Source organism: Accipiter gentilis, chromosome 23 (assembly GCF_929443795.1).
Source record: "Accipiter gentilis chromosome 23, bAccGen1.1, whole genome shotgun sequence".
Lineage (NCBI taxonomy): Eukaryota > Metazoa > Chordata > Aves > Accipitriformes > Accipitridae > Astur > Astur gentilis.
In genome coordinates, this window is record NC_064902.1 from 22,466,826 (window position 1) to 22,492,819 (window position 25,994).

Sequence of the window (25,994 nt, forward strand, 5' to 3'; positions counted from 1 at the left end):
CAAGGAACGACATCTAAACTCTCCTCTTAAAAAAACCTTGCCGACACTAAAAGAAAACAGGCTTCCTAAGAGAAAGGGGCTCAGGCGATGTGCTGAAACACCTGTCTAAAAATAATTGCATGTCCCCCACACCGCTGTGGTTCTGATATGGCAAGATTTAAGCCAAGTAAACTGCAAGAAAAGGATCCTCTTTCAGGAAAGCAATTTTAGCATGTCCTAAATGCCCAGCTCAACTGTGTGTATTGCTGAATCAGAGTCTCCACTCTTCCAGGAAAGGTCAAACGTTCCACCCCTCCTTTCCTTAATCCCCGTTAAATACGTGGCCATGTATCACTGCCTTCGTTGCCAAAGATTGGTGCTGCCTGAATACATGGAAAGATCTAGACCACTAACCACATATATTTCTAAAGTCAGAGAAGTGGCTTTACTCTCAGGCCTAAATTCCCGTTTCTAAACTGATAGTGTCCCTTTTGCTTTTAATAAGATTACGTTTTATTAGGCTGAACTACCATAGTACACACCAGAGGACACTCTTAAGTGCTGCAAAATTTTCTGTTAAGAAATGTGCCATATAAATCAGTTACTTGTCTTGCGAGAGCACATGTATGATAGCTGATTATAAGGAAAAGAAGTGTTATATTGGCATAAGAGCCACGTGCTTCTTCCTGAAAGCATATATGTGACTCATCACAGCTCACCTCTGTGATATTGTACAGGCCAAATACTGTAAATACTTAGGCTTTCCCCATTTTAATCTTCATTTTGGCCATACCCCATAAAGTACTCAAAAGAATTTATTAAGATAGCTGTAGTTTGCTATGCTAAGTTGTACTATGCACTCAGTTATTCATCAGTTATTAATCTCTTTAGTTCAGGGTCATATTTTCCTCTCTTCAGCGTTTCTCATAGTGTCTGATGGTGCCTAGAGCGCTAAGAGCTCCCAGAAGTTTAGCTAGTCAGATGCTTTTGACTTTACGGTCTTGGATAAACGTTTCATTCACAAATAGAAGAGAAAGAAACATTAGAGCACATTGGAGTATTCATGTATTGGACTTTGATTCTTCGGTTGCTCATAGAAAACAGATGATTCCACCTCCAAGATTGATTTTTATTATCTCCAGACATGATTTGCCTTGAAATCAATACAATAATGTAAAATGTCATTGCAAATACAGGACATTGGTCTGCAATGCATTTATTAACTGCCTCTGATAAAAACCACAATGAAAACAGTCAACATGCTGGTATTCCAAAAAGAGAAAAAGTGAGTCCCAAATGCTCAAGTTATAGTTTATCTACAGGAAAAACCTATTTTAAAATCTTGTATGTGAAATGGTTTATGTAAATAAGGAAAAAATGTAGCTAGATCTTGAACATTGTAACACTAATGGCTGTTTAAGAGACTTAGGTAATTAGATGGTTAATCAAACTTGAAACTACTGCTTATCTGCCTAGGTCCACATAATGAATATCAGCAACATGAATGGAAATTCAGCCCGAGGAAAAGCAGCGCTCTGTCCGTTTTCTCTCGCGTTGGATGCAGCCGTGTGTGCTTGGCATCGCTTGCCTTTGTCTTAGCTGCTTGTTTGAAGCATCTGGTAATTGAACATAAACTCTTGCACTTGAGCATTCATGCTTGAACCTGAAATTACCTTGTCACCCACACTGGCTTTCATTAAAAAGCTAACAGATGCCCTGGCGTGCTCCTATCACAATACATGATGCAGAGAGTCAGAGCCTCATATGCTGAAATGGCTTTGGACTATATGGTCTCCTCTTGTCCAGCCTGGAATAAATGTCCTCCTCTCTGCGTTCTGCAGCAGCCACTCTGGCCATTGCGCGTCTGAGCTGCTTGCTGCTGTTTAACTCGGACATGTCCTCTGAGTATAATAGGTGGGATACTAATATTTCTTATGTACTTGATGAAAATGTACATATCCCTCAGCAAAAACAAACACTGCTTTTCCTTTTTCCACTTAAAGAACCAGACCATGTTTCTTCTGTCTGTAAGCAGCTGTTGCAGTTTTCACTAGCTGATTTGTGTCCATTTGCAATACTTTCCCCTCCAAAGCCATGAATATTTACAACAGACTTTTCCTATTTAGGCAAAAGAGTAAAGGGGCAAGGGACCTATACTACAGACCTTCAATGGAGGATCTTTTTACAAAATGCGCAGACAAATCTTGAATAAAGTGAAATGGGCAAGGCTGGAAGAAGAAAGGAGGAATAAGCCTTTGCAAGATCTTAGAAATTTTTCCTTGTAAGCAGAACAGTCTGAAGGCATAGTTAAGTTTTGGAGAGGAGTTCTGATTTCTTCAGTTTTTTACCCTGGATAAATGTGTCAAAACTTGAGTATTGCCTTCTCTTCATTCTCCTTTGACCTCCTCCTCTATGACAGGATAGATGTCTAAATAAGCATTTAGGTATTAGGTGCGCAGGTTTCAGAAACCAGCATTGGTTTCTTCATCTGTCTCCGAGATGCTTGATTCCACTGATCTGAGGCCAACAACAGGAGCGGTATCTCCTGAGCATGCTACAGTTCAATCTTTTATTGTAGTAAAATACTCTATATTCCTTCAGCAGCCAGGGCTGGCAAAGCATATCTCATTGTTTACTAAGCACTTTGATAGCCTTACATGAAAGGCACTGCAGTTATTAGCATCACTGAATCCCTTCCCAGCAGAGCAGAGCACACAGCCTCCACAGCTGAGCCAAATTGGAAATGAGCACATTTGGAAACGGGACGCTAAGTAGCCATCTAATGCAGACAGGTCTGCCTGTCTCTAGGTGGAAAAAACCCCTCTGGTCAGTTGAAATCTTGCTGATGGGCACAATATACATGACATCGCTTCTGGCTTTGCCCTGGTCCTCCTGTATCATTCAGAAGGTATTTGCATGCTCTGGACTGACCTATTTTTTTTATTATTTTTTTAAAGGCATTATCTCTGAGTGTCAGTCTCTGATTTGTTTTATGTCACTTATGTCATGCCACTGTAGATTGTGTCCCACTGTGTCACGTCCTCCAGATCGATATGACACAACATAGCACTGCATGAGCTACAATGAGCAAACGCAGCGACGCAAAGCTGTTTACCCTAAACAAGTAATCCCTCCTAATGGACACCCAATCAATAGAAAATCGGGGTGGGATGGTTTCTTTTCAGATTGGATAATTGTTACGCTCAGACCATACCAGCGATGTCTGCAGCCTGCTGCTGTGCAGCTAGAGAAATGCATCACAGCTTCCCGAAATGAGATGCAAAACGCAGGCAGCGCTAACAGCTGATGACGGGCTCCCTTTAGCGGGGGACGAGGGACAAAAGCGACGCAATTACAGCCTTCGTACACATGGGAAGTGCTGCTGAGCTCTGTTTCTTCTAACAAACCGAAAGCTAGCAAGAGAACTTTGTTTAAAATCTCTTGTAATATAAGCCAAAGACATTAAACCCGTCAGAATTACACCAAATTCTCTGCAATGTGCTGCAGCAATAAAACTAGGGGACGCAACGCAGGTCAAAGATGGGTAAGAAAAGCTCAGACAGCGTCAGTGCACCCCACTAGCGAGGCTGGGGCTGATGGCGGTGGCATCCCGAGCTGTCCCGTGGGGCAGTACGGATCCGCTCCAGCTGAGGACCGTCCCCGTGAGGTTTCACGCTGCTCAAACCAACTCGGCTCTGTCGACAAGGTGCAAGCTGAGCCGCTCCGTGAGCTGCCAGCCTGGCTGGCATGCAAGGAAAACCACACGTGAAGCAAAAAAAGTGCTGTTTCTGTCACACCAAGTGTGCTCCTGAAAATGCTGGCATGAAAGGAAGGCTGGGAGGATGCTTCCCTGCTTCCCTGAGCCTTCAGTGACACCTACAGACAAAGCACCAGCCAGTCTGCAGAGGTTCCATCCCAGCACAGCCCATAAGCCCTGCTTTCCTCCTGCCCTTCAGGAAAAGGTCTTCTCTTTCTCTGCAGCAAAGCCAAGCCCAGGGCAGCGTAAAGTCTGCTGTCACTGCATTTGCTGTACGGACAGGACACCTACTGAATGTGTTTGCGTGTATAGTGTAGTTATTTTCTTCCCTCACTGTTTCCTATTTGGGACTAAAAACCAGATTATTTTACCTGCTGATGACGGAGGGCTTTTTTCATCTCCTGAGAGCGTTCCTGTTAGCATGCAGCATTCGCTTATTTTTCCTCTAAAAACTTCTCAGTAATGCCAGATGAACTTTTTCAGAGCTGACCTGCAACAATTTTCCTTGCTTTTTGTCTGTTCTTTCTGAAGGAGAGCTGGGAAGTGCCAGGTGCTGCTTCTCTCGGTGGAGGGCTCAGAAACCTGCAGGCAGCTGTAAGGGGTGATGGTACTAATAGAAATTCTTACCCTTTATCTGCAACTGAATCTTTCAGCCTTATTTTTAAAACGATCTCAAAACGCACCAGAGTGCTCCAAAGGAGAATATCAGCTCAAAAATATCACCAAAAACACAATTTATTTTTTTTTTAAATTAACTGTCCTTGACATCCAAGGAAAATAACCTGCACATGGAGGGGACGGGACAGTAACAGGGCACTAAGACCAGCTATCCCGTAGTATCTGTCTCCCTAGACTGCCTCTCTTGCCTTGCAAGTGGACAATAAATAAATGAGTAGCTAGCTCAGAAAAAAACAATCCTTTTTTTTTTTTTTTAATTTTTGACTTGGATGCTAACCAACATGATTTCAGTGTCATTAAAGCACTCGCCGTAATTTTAAAAGTGCCTGATGTTACAGGTTTTGAAAATGCAAATCTAATAATTTTGATTACCACTTGGCTGTGTATTGCCAAGGTGTGCCTACACTCGGCTGCCCTCAATTGGCTTCTGAATAACATTTTCCATTTGCTGCTCTGCGAGGGTTATTAAAGGGGGGAGGGATGTTTTTGGTTTTCAGCTTTCCCAGTCCTTGAGAAGAGATGGGTAAGCATTCTCCTTGGGGTGATTTGTAAAGTGCACCGGGGGGGCTCCTGCTTGAGCGGAGCATGGCGTGGGGCAGAGCCCTCCCTGCGCATCGTTCATCGCCAAGCCGTACCAGCCGTTCCCATAACCTGGTATGTTCAGCTATTAGATTGCAATGCTTCTTGACACGCCTGGATTGAAACCTGGGGGTCTGATTTTTGGAGGCACCCGCCACTTGCAGTTCCTGCGGCATCCACAAGAGCTGTGCTAAGCTGCTCTGGAAAGCAGGTCTTTAGTAAACACCCATGTCTCATTCTTCATACGTTTATAAACTGTTGATATGCATTGCTGCGGGAAGAATCAGATTTATGGTGCGGACTTCTCATCTCTTGCAGAAAGTGCCATGGAGGCGAGGGTTACCTACAGCAAAACCTCGGTGCTGACACTTGTTAAGGACTAGAGCTTACACGGATCATTGCGGGACTCATGTAGGAGAGCTCAGGGCTTTGTGGGAGACACCCATTTCATCTCAGAGTCAAGTCCTTCATAAATATTTCATACAGGCTTTGAGCAGGGCAGAGGATGAACTGCTGATGCTGAAAGGAATTTCAGTAAGTGATTCTGTGCCTGAGCCCTGCTGCAGGCGCGGGCATTTCTGTAGCATCCCAAGCTTGGAATGCTCTGGGTCTTCTTGAGTTTCGGTAGTAGCAATCCCAAGCGACTGTAAAATCCCGATACATCAGTTAGTTACACAAAAACAATGTCATAAGTCTAGGCAATAATTAAGCATTATTTTAGTAATGTGCACTTAACACTGCTTATACCTGAGAAATTTCAAATGCTTGCATTAATTAATTAAGGCTCATAACACCTATTGTGGATCTGCTAAGAGTTACTCTATTTTGTTAGAAGTGAAACCAAAATACAGATGAATTAAATTTGTCTAAGATAATACAGCCACATGCCTGAGGACTTGATCTGAAGCCTATATAGTCAGCGATGCAATCTTTTTCACCACCTCCTGTACACTTCTGGTAAGGTCTCTGAAAACCCGGGAACAGCTTTGTATCCCCTGAATTTCAGTGAGTAGTTCTGCCCAGTGCATATCATTGTTGCTGTATCCTTATTATTTTAGCAGAGAATTAAGCAGTTGGCCAATACACTCTGGAAGAAGTACTTAAGATTTTGGTTTCATATACCAGAGAATGAATAATGCTCGTAGTATTTTAGTATGACAGCTGTGCATAATAGACTTTTGGAATAAGCAAAAATATCTATCTGTATATGATTTTCACACTTTCGGTCTCATTGTTAAGCAATATTTTTTCTCCTTTTCATTTCCTCTGAGGCCCTGTAGAAAAAAATTACAGCATTTTTGTCAACAGAAATGAAAGACAAATGTTAACTTTAGAGGCAGAGGGAATTCACGGGCACAGATGAGGAGCTGAAGTCTGCATAATGTGTCATGGCTCATCTTTCTGTGCCACCATTTTGCTCGTACTGCACGACTAAAGTGAAAAATAGACAATTAAACCAGTGGTAAAGGCTCCATGTGAACTCCAACTGTGAATAAGGGATTAGTCCTCAAGCCCAAGGTGGAGCTGCTATGTGCTGCTGCCCATATTTAACAGACAGAACTTGCTACATCACAGATACCTGCAGGTTTGGGGGCTTTCCTTTAGAAATGTCGTGTTTAGGGCAATGCCCTTTCTCGCCTTTCTTCTGCTTCACATCCCCAAAATACTGGCTCAGTTCTTATTCAACGGGTCAGTGACATCTGATGTAAGACCACAGAGGTCCTAAAAAGTGAGTCCGACCTACTGACTGACCCAAATCAGCTGCACATCAGGCAGAGGAGTTACTACACCCAGAGCCATGGCTTACCCCAAAACCCTTCTGTCTGACGTTACTACAGGACTTGGCTTATTGGGGCAGAGTTTTGGTTTCCATGGTATGAAAGGTTTGGTTGGTGTCACTCATAATTTATATTTATTCTCTGTGTGGGCCCTCCTCAGGCAAAAAAAACCTACCTGGATTTAAAAGATAAAACAATCCATCAGACAGAGAACATGACTGGTATTCCAAAGAAGCACTGAGTTTTCAGTAAACATAACATACAACAATAATGTTAGTCTAATCTTTCCCTTTCCAGGTCCGAGCAGATATCACTCACGGTTTTAATATACCCTTCTTCATTCCAGTTTTAGAGATTTCACATTGTGAGATTTTTCTTAAGGCAGCGTTTAATTTAGGAACAACAAAATAGGGGGGTTTATAACCATTCTGAGCAATGTATGACTGTGAAACAGATCTTTGAAGTAAGAAGATTCAAATAAAATAATCTCTGATCTCCAAGCTTTTTCAAAAATTTTACCTGAGCCTTTCAGATCTGCTGCACTCTTTTTCAGCCTTGTCTTTTCTCCTTGTTCATCTGGACAGTGGCTAGAAGAGGATTCTGGAGGATTTATTAACAGTGTTTCAATCCAACAAAAAGAGAAAGGGATCGGAGGATAAAATCAAAGATGTGATAGTTCACTTGTTGCATTAAGGATCTTCCTAAGCGGTCACTGCAAATAATCAAGTTCTGGTGGCAATGCTGCAGTTGTGCTAGACTGCTTAGGATCTTTTTCAGCTCTACATGTCTCTCCATTTCTCAGGAGGACAGGATTAATGTTTTCCCCCCCCGCTCTGTTTTCCTTGTTGTTTGTAGATCCAACCCGGGTTATGGTGTCACCTTTCAGCATGGATGTCACTGTTGGAGAAAGCATTGTCTTGCCTTGTCAGGTATCTCACGATCACTCACTAGATATCGTGTTTACCTGGTCGTTTAATGGACACCTTATAGACTTTGAAAAAGATGGGGATCACTTTGAAAGAGTTGGAGGGGTAAGTATTAATACTAAAGTAATCTCCTCACAGTAATAAAAGTAGGTAACATAGAAAAAGGCTACAGAAGGAATGGACTTGACGAAGTTAATAGTAGGAGATGTTATCTTGTGTCTTACAGACTGAGAAGATGAACATTGCCAGTATACTACTTCATTATAGATGGTGTAGAATTGTTATGATTTCTTAATGACGTGACTTAAATCTGCTTGCATGAATGATGTGTTCACATTGCAGTGGGATGCATGTCAGAAGACCTATAATATGTTTTCTCATTGCAAAAAACTGCCTTCTCGTTCAAGAAAGAAGCCCATAATAATTTTTCTCAGGCTGTAACAGTAAAAGAAATGTAAATGTAGCCAATTGTGGAACTTTGTATTTATACAGAAAATAGCGGGAAGTCAGAGGGTATCCTCAAACTTGTTCAGGCAGTGTTTGTTGGCATGTTCATCTGTCTCTGTCTGTGTCCTCCCCTTGTGACCACATGCTTAGAATAAGTATTTTTGCTCTATACAAAATAACCTGCATAGTATTACAAACATTACCAACCATCAGAGATGGCATTTCTTTTCCATGTTAACTGTGCACGTTTCCTGGCAATGTCACATTGGTCTTTTTGGGTGGGTTGTTTATGGGAAAGCCATAAACAGTATGTTTTGGTACCCACTGACAATGCAAACTTTTGCAATGTCCAGAGAATTGTTTGGTTGGAGGTTGAAAAGATCATGTTTATGGAAATCCAATAGCTAGGAGAAGAGTCAGGTGTGAAAAGATGGTTAAACTGCCCATTAAATACCGCCCTGGGCACCGCTGTCGCTCAAGGCCATGATCAAGAGGCAGGTACAGGGAAGAAAAGGTAGTGAAGGTAGGAATTACTTTCGTTCGTTAGGAGAGGGGAAAATCTGCTTGGGTCATTTGCCATTTTCTGCCTCTTCGGGAAGGTTTAGGACCAGAGAGCCTGCAGCAAAGTAAGGGTGCCTGTGATGGTCCTTCCCTGCTTGATTTTCTCTGCTTTTTCTTCAGTTGTAAAGTGCAGGTTGTTTCAGCTTTTCTCGTAGTTTTAGATTTCCTGAAGGTGTTGCGGCATGAGTTTTGGGAATCGGAGAGGGTCAGTGCCATAGGAGGTACCTCAGGACACCATCTATTAGAAAGGGGGTTCACACGAGAAGGTAGCACATCTGTCAGGCCTGCCTCAGGTTCTCATGCCATTCTTCTGACTAAAAGTAATTTCCAAATCATTTTTACTGAACGAGGAGCAGCAATTTCACAGGCTATGTCTGAAAGATGGGTGAAAAGTTTGCTTTCCTTTGTAACCATAATGTTTTCCTTCGCAGTTCAGATTTCATTTAGTTTAGCCTGTTGCGTATTAGGCAGGACTTGGGGAGTTTAATTTCTAACTTATCTGCAATTTAAAAATGTTTTCTCATACTTCCCAATGATTTTTTTTTCAACTTCTGTTGGGTGAAGGTAGCAAGAAAAAGAAGGAAAGAAATGCAACAAATTTTCAGCAGAGGTAGAAAACTGGAAAGAGTTTTGCATGTTGCTCTAAGGGAGGTTTTACAGAGACTCATGCTCCACTGGGTTTCAGGCAGACTGGCAGTCTGTGTTTACATTTGTCAGGAGTGAAATTTAATGCTGAAAGGAAAAGGAAATATGATTTACAAGCCTTGCTGTTATCCCTAAAAAGAATCATTAAAAGATGCACTTAAAGATTGATGCCTAGGGCGTGCATCAGCAGCAACGGCTCTTCCTGGCGACTGTGCCTGATTGGCCTGCAAAGCTAAAATTACAAACTTTATTAATATTCTTCAGTCAGAAAGCCACAACCACAAGGTTACCCTGAGATTTCTAATATATCGAATGCTTTGTGTCTGGAGAAAAATTTAGAGAGAGTTTTCAACTTCCTATACATACAGAAACCTAATTAGTTCTATTCAACAGTTAATCAGACATGCATTTGGCATTTGGAAAACAAATTACCACTGTTGGGTGATGCAAGACTTCCTCGGAGAGTGCTGTTCTCATGATCTTTAGCACAAAAATGCCGGGCAATCAAAATGCTGGCTGTAATACAAAGCTGTGAAACTATTGCAGATGTCTCATAATTTGGGCTGGGTTTCACTTACAAAATAGATGTAGACACAACTTGGGCATCTGAATATCAGAGAGGCTATAGATTGGATATCCGGAGAGAGAAAGGAGGAATCGGAGCGAACCTGCCCTACATAAGCTTTGTCACATTGTTTTAACGGGGAAAGTGCTTAACGGACCCAAACCAGGCTCCCCTGCCCCTTGTAGGAGCCATAATTTTAGAAACGCTCCCGCTTTTATCTTCAAGGCAGACTCACATAATTTTAATAGGCCATGGCTTGCATTACTAATGTTTTCATCAGCCAGTGTAAAGTAAATCCATTAGTCACAGTGTCCTTCATGTGATAATGATGTTTAGCGCTCATTAAAAAGTAATTGTAACCACTTTTCCCTACTTTATCAGCAGGATTCAGCTGGTGATTTGATGATCAGAAGCATCCAGCTGAAGCATGCTGGGAAATACGTCTGCATGGTGCAAACAAGTGTGGACAAGCTATCGGCTGCTGCAGACCTGATTGTAAGAGGTATTTGAATTTTGTTACTGTTGTTGTTGTAAAATTTCTTTTTTTTTTTTTTTTTTTTTCCTATCTTCTGCTGCTGGTAAGACAATTCCTGGGCTTGGAGACATTCATTGAGATCCTAGCATCTTGTAATTAATCTAAGAAATAAGCTCTAAGTACACGCTGGGGTTCACAGTACATTCTCAAACAGTGCATGTAAAGATACTTTCATATATACATACTCGTACAACAGACACACAGCACAGATAAACACACTAGTACCTGTTCGTATCCTGAATGCAAAACTTGCACCAACTGAGCTCATTTATTTGATGAACTATGCAGCAGAAACAGTATCCAGCTTATTCACTGCATTTCTGCCCAGCAGTATTGTACCATTTCTAGAATAAACATGATTTAGTAACTTCACTGATATTTCAAGATCTATTTATTACCATACACAGGTGATCTGTAAGTATAACTTTAACAGAGATGCAACTAGTTAACCTGAGTCTGGATCCTTACAATAAGTATGATGCAGATTTTCCTGCTCATTAGCTTTGAGAAAGGCAAACACTGGTGCTGCTCTGTATCTGCTACCTTCAGACCCCAGCAAAATCATAGTGTGCGCATTCTCCATGGAACCTAAGTTCTCAGGCAACTCAGTGAAAGGAGGAAAGTATGAAAAAGAAGTAAGAAATTCCCTCTTTATCAAAGCTGTGCCAGAGTACAATGTGCAAGATTAGCCCTGAACTTAAATGCGCCCTTGTCTCCAGCTGGGTGTTTCTCTTATCCTCATAATATTGTTACGCTTTTCACCCCGTTTCCCTCATAGGAGTATGAACGCAGACATTCTTAGCCACGTGCCACACAAAGAGCTGGGCCCCTGGAGGCAGCGAAGCCGCTGCTCTTCTCCCCAGGAGGTTGCCTGGGCTCCCCGTTACACTGACTTTTGGGTTTTTGCTGCAGCATGATTTCAGATGAATTTTTTTTTCATTTTGCACAAACATTTCAAAACAGCCTGCCGATGGGCACCTCGGTTAGGTAATTTCCTTAGTGCTGGCTCTGTAAACAAACAGGAGGAACATTAAATTCTCACAAGAAAATTACTCTTGATGATGGTAAAAATACTGATCTTGTCGCTCCCCAAAAACATCAGTGGGGATGTCTGCATTCAGGCCAGTGGTCCCACGGCTGCGTTGAGAGTTGTGCTGTACCGTCTCACCAACTGCATGAAAATTGGGAAATATCCCTGGGCTGTGAGACTGGAGGGGCAGCTGAATAGCTGGTGCATAAATAGAGCCTTCAGAATATTTTTTAGAAGTTTTTAAATATTGGAGTTATGTCAAAGTAATAAAGAGATTAGATACTAGAATAAAAATCAATTATTTATGTCAGGGAATATCAAACAAGAGCATACAGAAGTAACCCCTGGCACCAGAACACACAGATCAGCCCACTTGTTCAGGGTGGGATTTTCTCATGCCATCAGAACAGAAGAAGCCTGTGTCTGTCAGCAGCCAAAAAATAGTTGGTAAATTGGTAACTGATAATTTTTCCTTCTCTTGCCCTACTGTAGCCTGCACTCTACAAAGAAGTATATTCTGAAATGTTGGGAATAACCATGGTTATTCCAAGACATGAAGTGAAGACAGTTTGTTTCAGCCTCTGCCAAGCAGTAGGAGTAATTAGTGACAGATCCAGTGAAATTTCATTTCTCTGGTGTAACTTGCGGTGGGGGGCCAAAGGAGCTGGCTGCTCCATGAGGCTGCATTGCACAGCTACTCCCCCCAGCAAAACAATTTAAACTTTTAATTTCTGAGAAATTAAATCTGGCTAGACCTGCTGAAACTTTCATTTTAACGACAGGATATTGGAAGGTTTCAGGGTATTTTAGATACTTAAACAGGTCCAGCTCTCTCAATATCATATGAGAATAATTTTAGTCCACAGAGTGAATAGCGAGAGAGTTTGCTGGAGATGGAGCTTTTGGGGAGAGACTTCACCTCAGGTACGACAACTGACAGTAATGGCCGTATGATACAGGAGAGAGGTCCTCTCTCTGATCGGTACGTCCTTACTGCTTCAAAGGAACCCAGCAGTGAAGCAGAAAATGTTGGTCCCTACTCAGACACGATGCTAATTACAGGCAGGTCCTTCGCTCTTCACCAGCCCCGGGGTGCATCCACGCTGCAGCCAAAAATCGTACTTGCATATCGGCCAGTCCTAAAGCAGCAGACGTGGGATGGCAGAGCTGATCCCGAGGGCTGCCGCGAGCGCCTCGCTCTGTCGGCGTGCCACAGCTCTGCTGCTCGCGCGGAGGCACCTGGGGGCTGCGGGCAAAGCTGGTGGTCTCTGGGTTTGTGTTTCTCCCCCATGCCTCCCGGTCTCAGCTAGGTAACGAGACCTGCTAAACCACAGCTGGGGCTCAGTTACCTCCGTCCTGAGTAAGGGAAGAAGACCAGAGTGCTCCTTCCTTGAGCCACTGCAAAGCTCCAAGCACCCCTCTCCTATAATTCTTCTAACAGGTCCCCCAGGTCCACCAGAAGCCGTGACAATAGATGAAATCACCGACACCACCGCTCAGCTGTCCTGGAGGCCAGGAGCAGACAACCACAGCCCTATTACAATGTACATCGTACAAGCAAGAACCCCCTTCTCGGTGGGATGGCAAGCGGTGAGCACAGGTAGGTCCGTCGCCTGACCCCCCGAGAGCTCTGCCGATGGAAAACACATCCATCGGGACCTGCGCACGGGCCGAGTGGAGCAGCTCTGCACCCTGAAGAGAAAAGTAATTTCACTGGCTGCAGAGCACTGGTCTTATTAACTAGTTCCAAGTTTGGCAACCCAAAGATTTAGGGTCCAGTCAGTGCTATTACTCATCCATTTTTCTCATGAATGTTTAAGAGAAAACGGAATGAATTCCTATCTTTTGTTGCCGCACTGGAGATATACAACAGTAATTGTGGTTTATAAAGACATCCCTCAGGGACAGACCGTGTCATCTGGCCTATCTTTAAGTAGAATTATTTTCCTGATAGAGGGGAAAATCCCATGATGTAATTGCTCATTCCGTCAGAGGTTAATTTTGTTCCAGTAACCATTAAATAGAAGGAAGACTGTGTTTTAAAAAGAGAAAAATAAAAACCCTTTAAACCTGTTGTCTTGACACTTTGTTTTCAAAAAGTGGCAATTTAGGAGAAGCTCTTTAATAGCAGGAATTTCTGTGCTAAAAGCACAAATGTTTTAGTGCCGCCTCTTTTACTTCTTTGCAGTTAACAAAATGTTAGAAAAATGAGAAAAGGTTTATCAATCATTATTCACTTTGTATTTACATTAATCCCTCACTTTTAAGGGTATCAGATATGGCCTCTTCTCAGCAGTCTTTAATACTTATAGTGGGTTTTGTTGCATTCCTAACCTGTGGCTGTCTCCTAGTTCCCGAGATCATCGATGGCAGGACGTTTACAGCGACAGTGGTGGGTCTGAACCCTTGGGTCGAGTATGAATTTCGAGTAGTGGCTGCCAACCTGATCGGGATCGGAGAACCCAGCAGACCTTCAGAGAAAAGAAGAACGGAAGAAGCTCGTAAGTAGTGGTGGGCAACTGAGTTAAGTCTTGTTGAATAAATGCTCGTCGGTGCTAACAGATGCGTTGCACGGGAGGAAGCTGAGGAGCCCCTTCTACACCCATTGCTCTCCTCCCTTGCGGCACATTACTTGTGTGCACAGAACAGGCAGCAGAAGTTGTGGAGCTGCTGATGGGCTCTTTTGCTCACTTCGTGAGTCCTGGATGTATAGGAAGGCTTCACCCCTTCTTCCTGAAGAAAGCAATGATTTTCAAAAAGATGGTATTTGGGCAGGTTTTTTGGAAAATACTGCCCAGTATCCATTGATGAGAGAGATGAAGTCTGAGAGCAGTCCCTCTGGTTTCCCACGGTCAGTGTGATGGAAACTCTGGAGCACAGGCTACAGCACCTTGAGAGCAGGAGTTCGAGCTTCACAGCTGGAGGGTCGGCAGCACCTTGATGCTGGGGGCTTCTGTGGTTCTTGGGATTAATTTGGACCTCGTCCCTGTGGGTCATCAGCCTTCGAGAAACCACCCTGGGCTGCCCTGTGGGGTTGGATCATTTCATGGGCTTCCTGAAGGTCTGTCTTCTGCGACCCTCTCCCAAACACACCACTGCCTCCCAGAACCACACTGTGTCTTCAGGCTGCTGCAGGCACAGCTTAATGGTGAGAACTTCACTGCTCCTTTGTGCTGTCCCTTTCTTTTGATCTGGCAGAAAGAGGTGATGGCAAGGTGTAGGCTCAGCGTGGTGGCTGCAGGGATGTGTGCCTCGTTTATGGGAAACCCCTGGTAGGTGGCTCCTCTGTTCTCTTTTAGCCTGTAATGGAACAGAATATGAAATAGGAAAATAAATAAAAGCCCTTTTTTAGGAAAAACAAATATTTAAACTAAACAATTAGTGACTGAATACACAAGTTAATTGACATACTTTTAATATACTATTATTGACATACTTTTAATGTGCTGTTTGCCATGGCAAATTAGTCATTTCCTAATAGCGTTTCTGTTACCCAGCAGGAGAAGGCCAGCACAGTCCTGTTGCTGCATCAGTCTGTTCCATTTCAACATTTCTGGTTTCAAAGTTGTCACGTCCATCTTATGCATCTTTTTTTGCAGTTCCTGAAGTGACCCCAGCTAACGTCAGCGGAGGTGGAGGGAGCAAGTCTGAGCTGGTCATTACTTGGGAGGTAAGTGAAGTCCAAACCGAGAGGAACATTAATACGTTTCTGACCTAGATGCACCCTTTCACCCCAGACCCCAGGGGAAGCATCTGTAGATTTTAAACGGTTTGCAGTAAAAAAGCCCACATGGTGTGATAAAAATAGCCCAGCTATTAAAATGGAGCTAAACCGCTTCCCCACCCCAGGCCCCTGTGCAAGGAAGCCAGCAGAGAAGCGCTGTGCAGGGGACCACGGGGAACAGGCTGCGCGTCACTGCTTCGACAGTGCTCAGCTCTCCCTGACTCTCAGCACATCTGTACACGTACAGCAAAACGTGGGTGGGCAGAAACTACCTGAGGGATAAAACACTCTGTGAGGCCAGGCTTGGCATGTCCTGACCTGGTCGAGAATTGTTGTGGCTGACTCTCAAGCTTCATCCCTCATCCCTGCGCTGGGATATATGGCGGCAAATAGTTAAGAGTTAGCACAACGCATTGCATGCTGGCTTTCGTTGCTGCTAATGAAAGCCAGCAAGAGGAGATACAGAGAAGAAAAATGTTTCATATTCCTTAAGGCAGTCAGGGTTAGAACTTTAGTCATTTGTCTGCTCATATTTTCATGTTATGATGCGATGCAGCTGGCATATTTTTCCTAATAATGAACTTCACTAGACATGTTAACACTTCCATTTAGCACTATTTCTGACCAAGCTGGCAGAATGAATCGCCAGAGATATTTTTAAGGTTATTAAAAAACTATAAATGGGTTTTTGTCCTTACCACACAGCTCAATGTGCTAAATTCCCTCCTCCGTTGGACTAATTAGCTACGCCGTGTCTCCTAAAGATACTGCAATATGTTTCAAAAACACACATAGCAAGAACATCAGCCATTGATTTGAGTTGTAATTTGCACAAAACATAATTCGTATTTTGATATAACAGTCAGTTTACTCTTTTAAATGTCCAGAAGCCTTTTCTTTATGGTCTGGTGTATTTTTTGAGCCTTAGAATACACAGTAAGAAACAGTCACCAAAAGTAACCCCTGCACACACTTAAGCACCGTGGACATCTGAGGGAGAGTGGCCCATAATTACAGATTATTTTCATACATTGACGCTTATAGTTTTGATGCAGCTTTTAGGGGGCTGCAAGCCTGAGAGTAGGAAGTGTCAGTGCGTCCAGAAGTGACCTGGAGGTTACAGGTTGTTTCTTCCAGCTGTTACCTCGCACTTACGTGCCCTTCTCCATCATGTTTGTGACGAGTCGCTCCCTGCCATCGCGGTCTCTAACAGGTCACGTCATGCGGGTTGCGGATAGTGGGCCGACCTGGTCTGGGTCACCGTCTGGCAACAGGCCAGCGAAGGACCACCAGCCCCGTGCTGGCTGGGACATTGCCCAGATACGTTCTTCAGGGCTTCACGTGCGATTCCAGAGACGTGAGAGCGGCTGCACGTGTATTGGGAAACCAGGAACCGTGTCCTTGGTTCACCCCAACAAATCTCAGACTCTTTGTCATTGCAGCGCCAAAAATTACTCACGCTGTTACTGGAGGTTCCATCTAGACAGTGAAGGAAGGTGGGCACCTACAAAGGTGAACTCAGTCTTGGGCGAAGCGTCTTCTGGAGGTGCTGCTCCCCCCTGACTACAGGGAGCTCGCGGAGCAGCAAGGCTGTACCAGGGATGGGATGGGATGAATTCAGGTTAGACGCGAAGCAGGACTCCAGCCACCTCCCGTTTCTAACGCTCGCTTTAGGACAGTAGCTTCAGAAGGACCAAGAGGCAACGGCCAGCACGCAGATGGGGAGGTAAACGTGTGCCGTTGCTGAAAGTGCTGTTTCTCACGTTCTGCCTGCCCACAGACAGTGCCCGAGGAGCTGCAGAACGGAGGCGGCTTCGGGTACGTGGTGGCTTTCCGCCCCTTCGGCACCGTCAGCTGGATGCAGACCGTCGTGGCCTCCCCGGACGCCGCCAGATACGTCTTCCGCAACGAGACCTTGCCGCCCTTCTCACCCTACGAAGTTAAAGTCGGGGTGTACAACAACAAGGGGGAAGGGTCCTTCAGCCCCGTGACGGTCGTCTACTCGGCAGAGGAAGGTAGAACCAGGAGCCCACCCCACCGCTTCTCCCTCCTCCCAGCCGCTGGATGCGGCGGGGGTTGACCGGGTCTGAAAGCGTTTAGTATCCACCTTGACATATCCTTTGATACCTAATCCTTGCTCTGATTTTTAATAAATGGCGAGCCATGATTAATTCTTTTGATAGTCATTAAAATAACATTAATCGTAATGAAATCTTTTGATATTAATGGAAAAGTAATATATAATCTGGAAAGCATTCCGCTGAGATTTAATATGAATTAATGTCCACTGATTAGAAAATGTTCCCTCTTGTCCTAATTACAGTACATGGTATCCTGGGTTGAGTTTTGTAATGACATTTTATTATTTCTTAGGTAGAGGAGCGGTGCCTTCTGGCACAGGTGGACAGGCCATCATTTTGAAATGTGAAAGTTTGTTTTGGTCGCATGCTTCTTTTCTCATGCAATGAAGGAAATAAATCCCTTGAAGGCTGGGACTAATTGAACATAAAATTGAAAACTCTTAATTTTATTTTTAACTCCTCTACCCAGAGCCGACGAGAGCCCCAACCACTGTTTTGGCCAGAAGTCTTTCTGCTTCAGATGTTGAAGTTTCTTGGGCTCCCCCTTGGGAGAACCAGCACAAAGGAAGAATACAGGGATACGAGGTATGGAAACACAACGCAGCATCCTTTCAGTACTAAGCCTTGAGCAGACACGGAGATAACATCAGGGCAGTCATTGCGGTGCTGCTCCTGCCTGCCATGGGGTGGGTGGGTTCCCGCAGCGTATTTGCTTCCTTTCGTCTCTTCAGTACGCGGAGATTTCTCTCACGCCGTAAAGAATTACACATTTTTCTGTGTGTGATCTGGCTGAAAATAGAGAGCAGAGCTTGCTGGGGGAAACCTGCGTGCATGCGCTTCCATGGCCAAGCAGTGGCTGAGGTCCTGGGGAGGGAGCGCTGCAGCCAGGCTGGCTTCTAGCAAGGAACAAGAAGGGATCGTAACAGGGCGCAGGATCTGTCCCCGTGGCACTTTGGGCAGAAGTGCCAGAGCTAGTGCTGGAAGTGACCGGGTGCTGCCAGCCCATAGCTGGAGGTAGACATGTACCTGCTCTTCTTCTCAGGTCAGATGTTGGAGACATGACGAAAAGGAAGAAAACGCAAAAAGGATTCGAACAGTTGGCAATCAAACGTCTACAAAAGTCAGCAACCTGAGAGGCAACGCGCTGTATCACTTGGCAGTCAGGGCGTACAACACGGCTGGGACCGGCCCCTCCAGTGCCGCGGTCAATGTCACAACCAAAAAGCCACGTGAGTGTTTGTGAGGACGCAGGTGTCTTGCCTGGGAGGGTTTCTGCCAGCGCTCCCCTCTGTCGTTTTCAAGCTTTCTCGAGTCTGAAGGAGCTGTCAGACTTTCTTTGCCAGGTTTTTGTGCAGAAGACTTACCAGCTTTTTTTTTTTTTTTTTTTTTTGTGAGTCTCTTCCCCATGTTAAGTAAGCAGAGCATGCAAAACTGAAATCACAGCTGTGCAGGAAAATTAAATATTTATCTCATTGTTCAAGAGGGCTTTTTTCTTCTGGTCTCAGGCATGTTGAGCAACTAACTGAATCCTTTTTTCATTTAGAGCACTGTGTTGTGTCACACCTCCTGTGACCTTGAGGACACAGATCAGTGGAACAGCTCATTAGCTTTCCAGAGTAATAGGGCTCTGGGCACGCTCAGTTATGGTGGTGGAAGCCTCGCTGGTACTGGGAGGGATCCAGCTGGGAAACGGTGCTCCTTAGTAATATAATGCTGTGTATATTTTGGTATAGCACCAAGTCAGCCCCCCGGGAACATCATATGGAATTCATCCGACTCCAAGATCATACTGAACTGGGACCAAGTGAAAGCGCTGGACAACGAGTCAGAAGTGAGAGGCTACAAAGTGAGTACTTTGGCAGCACAGGCAGCTGGACAAGACTGCCCTGCACCACCTCCCTCGCCACCCCCTGGTCCTGCAGTGAAGCCTCACGACGCTTCAGCTGTCGCTGGGTTCTGATGTTGGGCTATAGGGAATATTTCCATGAATCCGCTGTCAAGTTGGGGTTTACAGTAAGACCAGACGAGGTGTTTTACATGGTATTGCATGGTTTTCCAGGTTGAAACTGGAGCATTCCTCCAGAAACAGAGGCCGTACCTGTGTAGGGCGAGCACGTTCTGCTGGCTACTCACCCTCGCCCCAGCGATGCTCGCCCCTGCAGGCAACCGTGTGGGTCTTGGCCCACGGACCTTCACCTGCTCCTTCCCTCTGAAGCTCCCACCTGCAGGGCTGCTCTCCTGCCTTGGGTGGAAACCTTCCAAAGGCTGTAGCTGACTCCTTAATTGCAGATAAATAAAATGCTTTTTTAATAGCTCCCATTTTCTTCAGAAAGCAAAGCCAAAAGGAAAAGAAAGAGAATCCTCATTAGTAGCACTTTTAATAGGGTATAATTTAACTAGAGAGAAATCTTGGGAAGAATTCAGCTCTATCACCTTACACAAGGGTTTAATTTGGCCCAAAGAAGACATCGGTGTGCAATTGCCAGCCGTTGCCTTGAGGGTTGAGTTGTGCAAACGTTTCCCACCAAAGCTTGAAACGATGAAGAACCTGGACATGCTTTGTATTTTGTTCACAATCTGGAATGCCAGCAGCGTCAGCTCGATGAGCCTGTGCCAGCTCTCCTGAATCTCTGCACTAACTTTTAAGTATCTTTGGTGCACTGTATCGGATTATCAAAAATAAGTAATTCCTCGGGGTTTTTAGTCAAAACCTCAGATGAACCTCAGCAGTTTGGACCAACTTTTCACTACGTGTTTTAGGTTTGAAATGCAAATTAAGAAGTCAGTTGAAAGGGGGTGAGAGAGACTCGTCCCCCTGAAAAATCAAACTCCATCTAGTAGGTGTCTAAAAAGTCCTCTTTTAACTTACTGTTAGGATAACACAGCCAGATTTCTTTCCTGAAGTGCAGCAAAACGTTGCCCATATTTTATGGGGTTTTTTTTCTCCTGGAAATCTTATAAAAATCAGTAGAATTCCCAGATCTTAGAAAGTAATTTGAAATAGCCAGTTGTTCTGGGAAGCTGTTCATGGCACTGCATCAAATACCCCAACTCAGTTCCCTGAAGAAACGTAGTAAGAAATTTTGACCTCTCTACCTAAGCCTCAGGACTTATTTTAGCTTGATCAAGCTAAAGATTTCGCTGAGGGATTCTGCCAGGTACTGAGGCCTCATGTGGTGCTGCCCATCGTCATCACCCCCCTCCCAGTGCCAGCTCTCCGCCAGGGCTCTGTCACCGGGGTGCTGGTGTGGGTCCCCAGCACAGACCCCCGGGGGGGGGTTTGAATGGCCCCTCCGTGACCAGACCGTGTGTCTGAGCATCAAAGGCAGGAAAAGAGCAGCAGCAAATCTGGACGCCGTTAGGGCAATGAGCATGTCTGCCGTTTCTGCCTCCTCTTCTCTCTCCCCTTTGCTGCAGGTTTTGTACAGGTGGAACAGGCAGAGCAGCACGTCCGTAATAGAAACGAATAAAACCTCCGTGGAGCTCTCCCTCCCATTCGACGAGGACTACATCATAGAGATAAAGCCGTTCAGCGACGGGGGCGATGGCAGCAGCAGCGAACAAATCCGAATTCCAAAGATATCAAGTAAGGACGGGAGGAACTGGGGTTCCGTGCCTGCTCCTCCGTCTGCCGAGCCGCGGGGAGCCGGCGTCCCCAGCCCCTCTCCACACCTGCTGGCGGGACAGACCTGCTTCACCCCCGTTGCCGTTGGCTTCTACAAGCGGGGATGAACCAGAGCCTTGAAGCTGAGCAGGGGCGGGCTGTAGGTCTGGCCGTCTCCCAGGCAGGGAGCGGAAACCCAGACTTACCTGGGACCAAGAGTCATTCCAGCCCACGTATCTGATTTCATCATGAGTCAAGATTAAACCATAAGAAACGCCATCATAAGTAGTTATATTTGTATTTAAGATTTCTAGACACTTCCCACTCTCTTACTTCCATACTCACATATATGTTGAATATATTGTTCCATTGCAATTCACTGTAACAAAATACCAAATGCAGTGTTCAGAGGCTTTTAAATTTATAAGGCTACTGTATAGCCATATTCCATTGTGTGTTGGATGCATAAATATTTATTTAGGGAAATGAGGTTGTGTAGAAGAACAAGCAGAAAAGAGAGTATTTTATTACACAACATTGCTTTTGCAAAATCTCCATGTCCCATCTTCCATTAATAATGCCCCAGTTTATAAGCTGCATTAAATCAGGAGCCTCTGCAATGCAGGAATATGGCATTAAAATTATAGCAATGTAAAAAACGCTGGGTGAGATCAGAATTATCTCCACCATGGTTGTACACTGTGGCTATATAAACCATACAGAGGAATTTAATCAGCAGACACAGGAGAGCGAAGGAGAGCAGGAACACATGCCGGTTCCGATCGGGCTGAACGCAGCGGGCCGCAGAGCGGGTACGCAGCTCCGCCAGGGTGTGGATCATGCCAGGCTGGTGCCACGAGTAACAGCTTGACTATAGTACAAATGTGAAAAAATTAAAATAATAAGTAAACGGGCCAGGAAGTAATAGAATTGTGAAAGTATCCTCAACGCAGCAGCGGCAGGATTTCAAGCTAAACCAAAAATCCAGTTAGAGAGGTGAAACGCAGTAAACAGGAGGTTATTGAAGAAGGAGGAGGGGACCTTCTCGCGAGTCACATCGCCTTCTGCCACCACTTGCTTCATGGGAGGAAAGAGAATTAAAATCGGGGCGGGGAGAGGTCTGGGTTAACGAAGGCTGCCCTCCTCACCGTTCGCTTATTTTCTCCCCCTCTCTCCTTTTCTCAGATGCGTACGCAAGAGGATCTGGCTCTTCGACCTCCAACGCCTGTACACTCTCAGCCATCAGCACAATAATGATATCGCTCACAGCTCGGTCCAGTTTATGACAAAAATTACATAAAGGACTTCTTGTTTATAATATAAGCAACATTTAGCTAGTTGTTTTGAAGACACCCAGTACTAAGTAATATTGTGGTTTGAGTACATCTTACTACTGGAAAAATGTTTATGCTTCTTTAGGAATGGCATTATACAGTACTTCCTCAAAGCAAATATAGCTTTGTCTGAAGTTTCCTTGGAAACTCTGCAATGCACTGAAAACATCTGTAATATGATGTTACCAAAGCAGTTTACATATGTCCTTATATGCATATTTTTTATTATATATTTAGTGTTTTATAGAATTTTTTAAAGTTAACATATGATGTAGATATTAATTTTTCCTCTGCTATAAAATGCTATGGACGACATTATCATGAAAATATTGTTTGGAATTTTTTCCTTTATGATGGAGAGTTCAAAGTTGTTCTTAGTAAATTGGCTGCAACTTTACTGTACAGTTTTACAAGGCTACGGAAGGCAGAACTGTTCCAGATCCGGTTCGTAATGCGGCTGTATTTAAACGGCAGTTACGATGATTCGTGTGTTAAATCAAGTGCTTATAACACACAAGATGTTATATTTTATTCAGAGGTCTAAGCAAGACAAACTCAAAATACTCAGTAAGAACACTCTAAGCTTGAAAAAATACAGGAATTTTGGTTGTTTGTGGACTACAGGACATGTAGCTAATATGCTGGCATCATGCAGCAAGGGTCCATTTTTACTGTCTTGAAATAGCTTTGTCGTTATCACAATTAGCATTAAATTGGGAAGGAATGAAGATACTGCAAAGATGCGATCTCTGCCTCTAGTGACAAAATGGGACAGGTACCCGAAGGAGCAAGCGAACAACGCGGTTCTCACCTTCGGGTGTAAACCCAGCTAAATCCGCCTCGCTTTGGGGGATTTTATTCCAAGAAAATTAGAATGCTCTGAGGCGTAAAGCTGCCCTGGGTTTCTTGTCTGAATACGCGCTTGCTTTCCACGTGCACTGGAACAGAACTCATCATCCTTTGTAACTCCGCTGTATAGAAAACGCTTAGGAAGTCTGGTCCGAACCGAGAGCCTCAGAGGAGCTGTGCCGTGCTTCGGGGAGCAGCCGGGGCTCCCACGGAGGGGCAGGTTGTCCGCGGGGAGGTGGGATCTCCTGGTGGTTCTCTGCTAGGAAGCCTGCGCTTCTTTAGAAACTCTTCATAGATGCCTGAAGGCAAAATAGAGTCACGCCGGAAAACGACAATATCCACAGCAAAATAATTCTTCTTAAGAGAAGGACTGTTTGTTACTACGGGGTAATTTTGTAAGTTCACTCAGATGGGATAACACTAGTAAAAGGCAACGGAATTTTCTATAAAATTTTCAAGTTTAAATGCGCTGCAGTGGTTTATTATTACTTTTTTTTTTCTGATAGCTTGAATTTGCCTGTAACTTGTCTTTTTGCTTACAAAATAATACAGTTAACTTTTAGACCTTCTAAATATATTTATTCAGTAACTCATAATCAGGATTCCACTTGTGTAAAAGTCAGGGGTGTTGACCAGAGAAATATTGTCAGTATTTCAAGCTGTGTTCCTTTCTTAGTTTGATATGGTTACTTCTATGTAAAAAAAAAAAAAAAAAAAAAAAAAAAAAAGAAAACAAAAAAAACCACAAAACCAAGAAAAATGGAACAAAAAAAAAGAAGCTTCTGTAGTTTTCTCCCCAGTGTAAATGATATTTATCAGTGATCTAGCAGATGTAATCTTTTTTTAAAGGTATTGGTAATAAATATTCTGTCATTTGTAAAGATACCTGTCTTCTAGGAGCATTTTTCCTCCACGTTTCATTCTACCCAGTGACAAATTTCACCGTGGCAATAGGCAGCGCCTGCTGAGATTGTCACTGATGTGAAGATACAAAAGAAGGGTTGGTTTAAGTCAAAACTTTGTGGAGGCAGGAAAAAAAAAAAAAGATCTATTTATACATCGCTGGTCTAATTCTGCTTCCAAAACTGACAAAAAAATAAATCTGTGTGCGTGAATTTGGGCTGATAATGTCTATTTATGTGGAGTCATGACTTTTCCAAGCTCATGTGGGCTGGCGCTGTTGGAGTGGAGCCTCTACAGCTGGGGAAGCTCAGACTGAAAAAGAAAGGAAAAACCAACCGAAAAGACCCAAACTGGCATTCCCCCTCCTCATGACCGTCTCTCTGACCGCGGCCATCGCAGCCGTCTGGGAGCGGGTGGGCAGCAGCAGCTCCACGCAGGAGCCGCGGGCAGCGCAGGAGAGCGGAGCATTGCTGACCCTGCGCCCAGAGGAAACCCCCCTCCGGGTACAGCACCGCTTCGCCGGTTATCCTTGTGGATTTCTGAGGACTTAGGGGAGCGCTGCTTGAAATCGCTAAATCCTCCAAACTGCGTTTCTAATTCTGATTTTTAGGGGTGGCAGTGCAGGAGTCGTCTGATTGTGCTCTGTGTTTCAAAGGACCAATATTGTGCTTTGCAGTCAATGAAGCTTGAAAACAAAATGGCCCGGTAACACAATTCAGTTTTTAAAAAGCAAATCTAAAATTGCTGTCTCTAGAGAGGAGCCAGGGGCATGCTCCTGAAGCTGCTCTCACGGAGGCAGCGGGGAAAAGCTGCAGCAGGAGGAACGCACGGGGTTTGTAGCTGGGTTTAAAGAAAAAAAACCAAAACCAAGTCAGAATAAATACTTCTCTGCACTCCGGGCTCAAAACTCGTAACCCTGATCTAGGAGTCTGGGGATAGATAGCTTCACTGGCGGTGTGGGTTGGCCGAAGAGCGGCAAAATGTGACACGCAGCCCCGAGCGCAGCCTGTCTTCTTCGCGTTCCCCGCTGCAGAGCTTGCGAGCGGCACGTGGCAACGAGAGCGAATCGCCTGCGATGTACCGAACGTGCTCCCTTTTCCCTCCAGCTGCCTGAAGTGAAGACTCTTTGCTCCAAGTGTAATGCCGGTGAGGCAGCAGCTCTGCCAGGAATTGCTTTCCTCGTCCCACGCAGGTGGATCTTCTTGGGTGCAGGTGAGGTTCCCCTCCGCGTACCGGCACGAGGCAGCACTGCGCTGCCAGACCAAAGGCCTGGCTGGGAAAATGAAGATCCTCCTGCTGCTTTACACTAGCTCAGTTTTATTTACTTGTTTTCCTGTCATGCACATCCTTATTAGTGACACTGAAAATCAAAAGCGTGGGTTTTTCCCCCAGCTGCCTGCCCATGCGCCCCGGGAACACCTTGACTGCCTGAGGCTGCGGCTGCCTTCACGAGCAAGTCCCGGGCATTCAAACACAAATGTACAGCTCAAATGCAAAATAGACTTAAATATATTGCATTAATCTCTGCAATATCTTGCCATTAATGGGAATGAAATTATATTTAGAAATCTTATTTATTGGGCCACTTGAAGGCATGACATAAAATACATTACAGTAAATGAATACTCTTTGGTCTCATTTTTAGGATTTTACTAATGAAATTCTGATTTTAGACCGTTAAAGCTGGGCACCTTAGTTCCATTAAAATCACATGCAGGAGAGACATTTGAGCCACAAACATTGTTATATTAATGAGCTGCATTAATTTTGATGTAGCCATGCTATTTCACCCAGATGAGAACTGGCTCATTTATTATAATTATTTTTAGTCTGTAGCACCTGGGAACTCAATTACATTAGGCACTTTCCAAACAATTTACATGCTGGGTCAAATCTTTCCTTTTATTCTTTGCTAATGTGCTTAACCCTACCTCTGGCCAGCTTGACAGACAGGAGGTTTCTTGGAAGCAGAAGGAACTCCGCAAGAACAAGAGAGCTTCATGGTCCGCAGCCAGAGAG

At 44.4% G+C, this 25,994-nt stretch overlaps 1 protein-coding gene across 7 annotated transcripts in view; it reads left to right on the plus strand.

Annotated features, from left to right (window-relative positions):
• The window catches only part of LOC126049544 (contactin-4), a 346,808-nt gene extending 322,355 nt beyond the window's left edge, over positions 1-24,453 (plus strand). For 6 of the 7 annotated variants that reach the window (XM_049826060.1, XM_049826059.1, XM_049826064.1 and 3 more), the window contains 11 exons: positions 7,627-7,802; positions 10,297-10,417; positions 12,922-13,080; positions 13,832-13,981; positions 15,080-15,150; positions 16,985-17,219; positions 17,755-17,870; positions 18,328-18,514; positions 19,019-19,131; positions 20,703-20,871; positions 22,075-24,451. In XM_049826060.1, the coding sequence (XP_049682017.1) occupies positions 7,627-7,802; positions 10,297-10,417; positions 12,922-13,080; positions 13,832-13,981; positions 15,080-15,150; positions 16,985-17,219; positions 17,755-17,870; positions 18,328-18,514; positions 19,019-19,131; positions 20,703-20,871; positions 22,075-22,175 (1,598 nt within the window). In that variant the 3' untranslated portion in view covers positions 22,176-24,451. Of the gene's footprint in view, positions 1-7,626; positions 7,803-10,296; positions 10,418-12,921; positions 13,081-13,831; positions 13,982-15,079; positions 15,151-16,984; positions 17,220-17,754; positions 17,871-18,327; positions 18,515-19,018; positions 19,132-20,702; positions 20,872-22,074 lie in introns of all 7 variants that reach the window. The other variant, XM_049826066.1, reaches the window with a different exon arrangement.
• Positions 24,454-25,994: the final 1,541 nt, after the last annotated feature.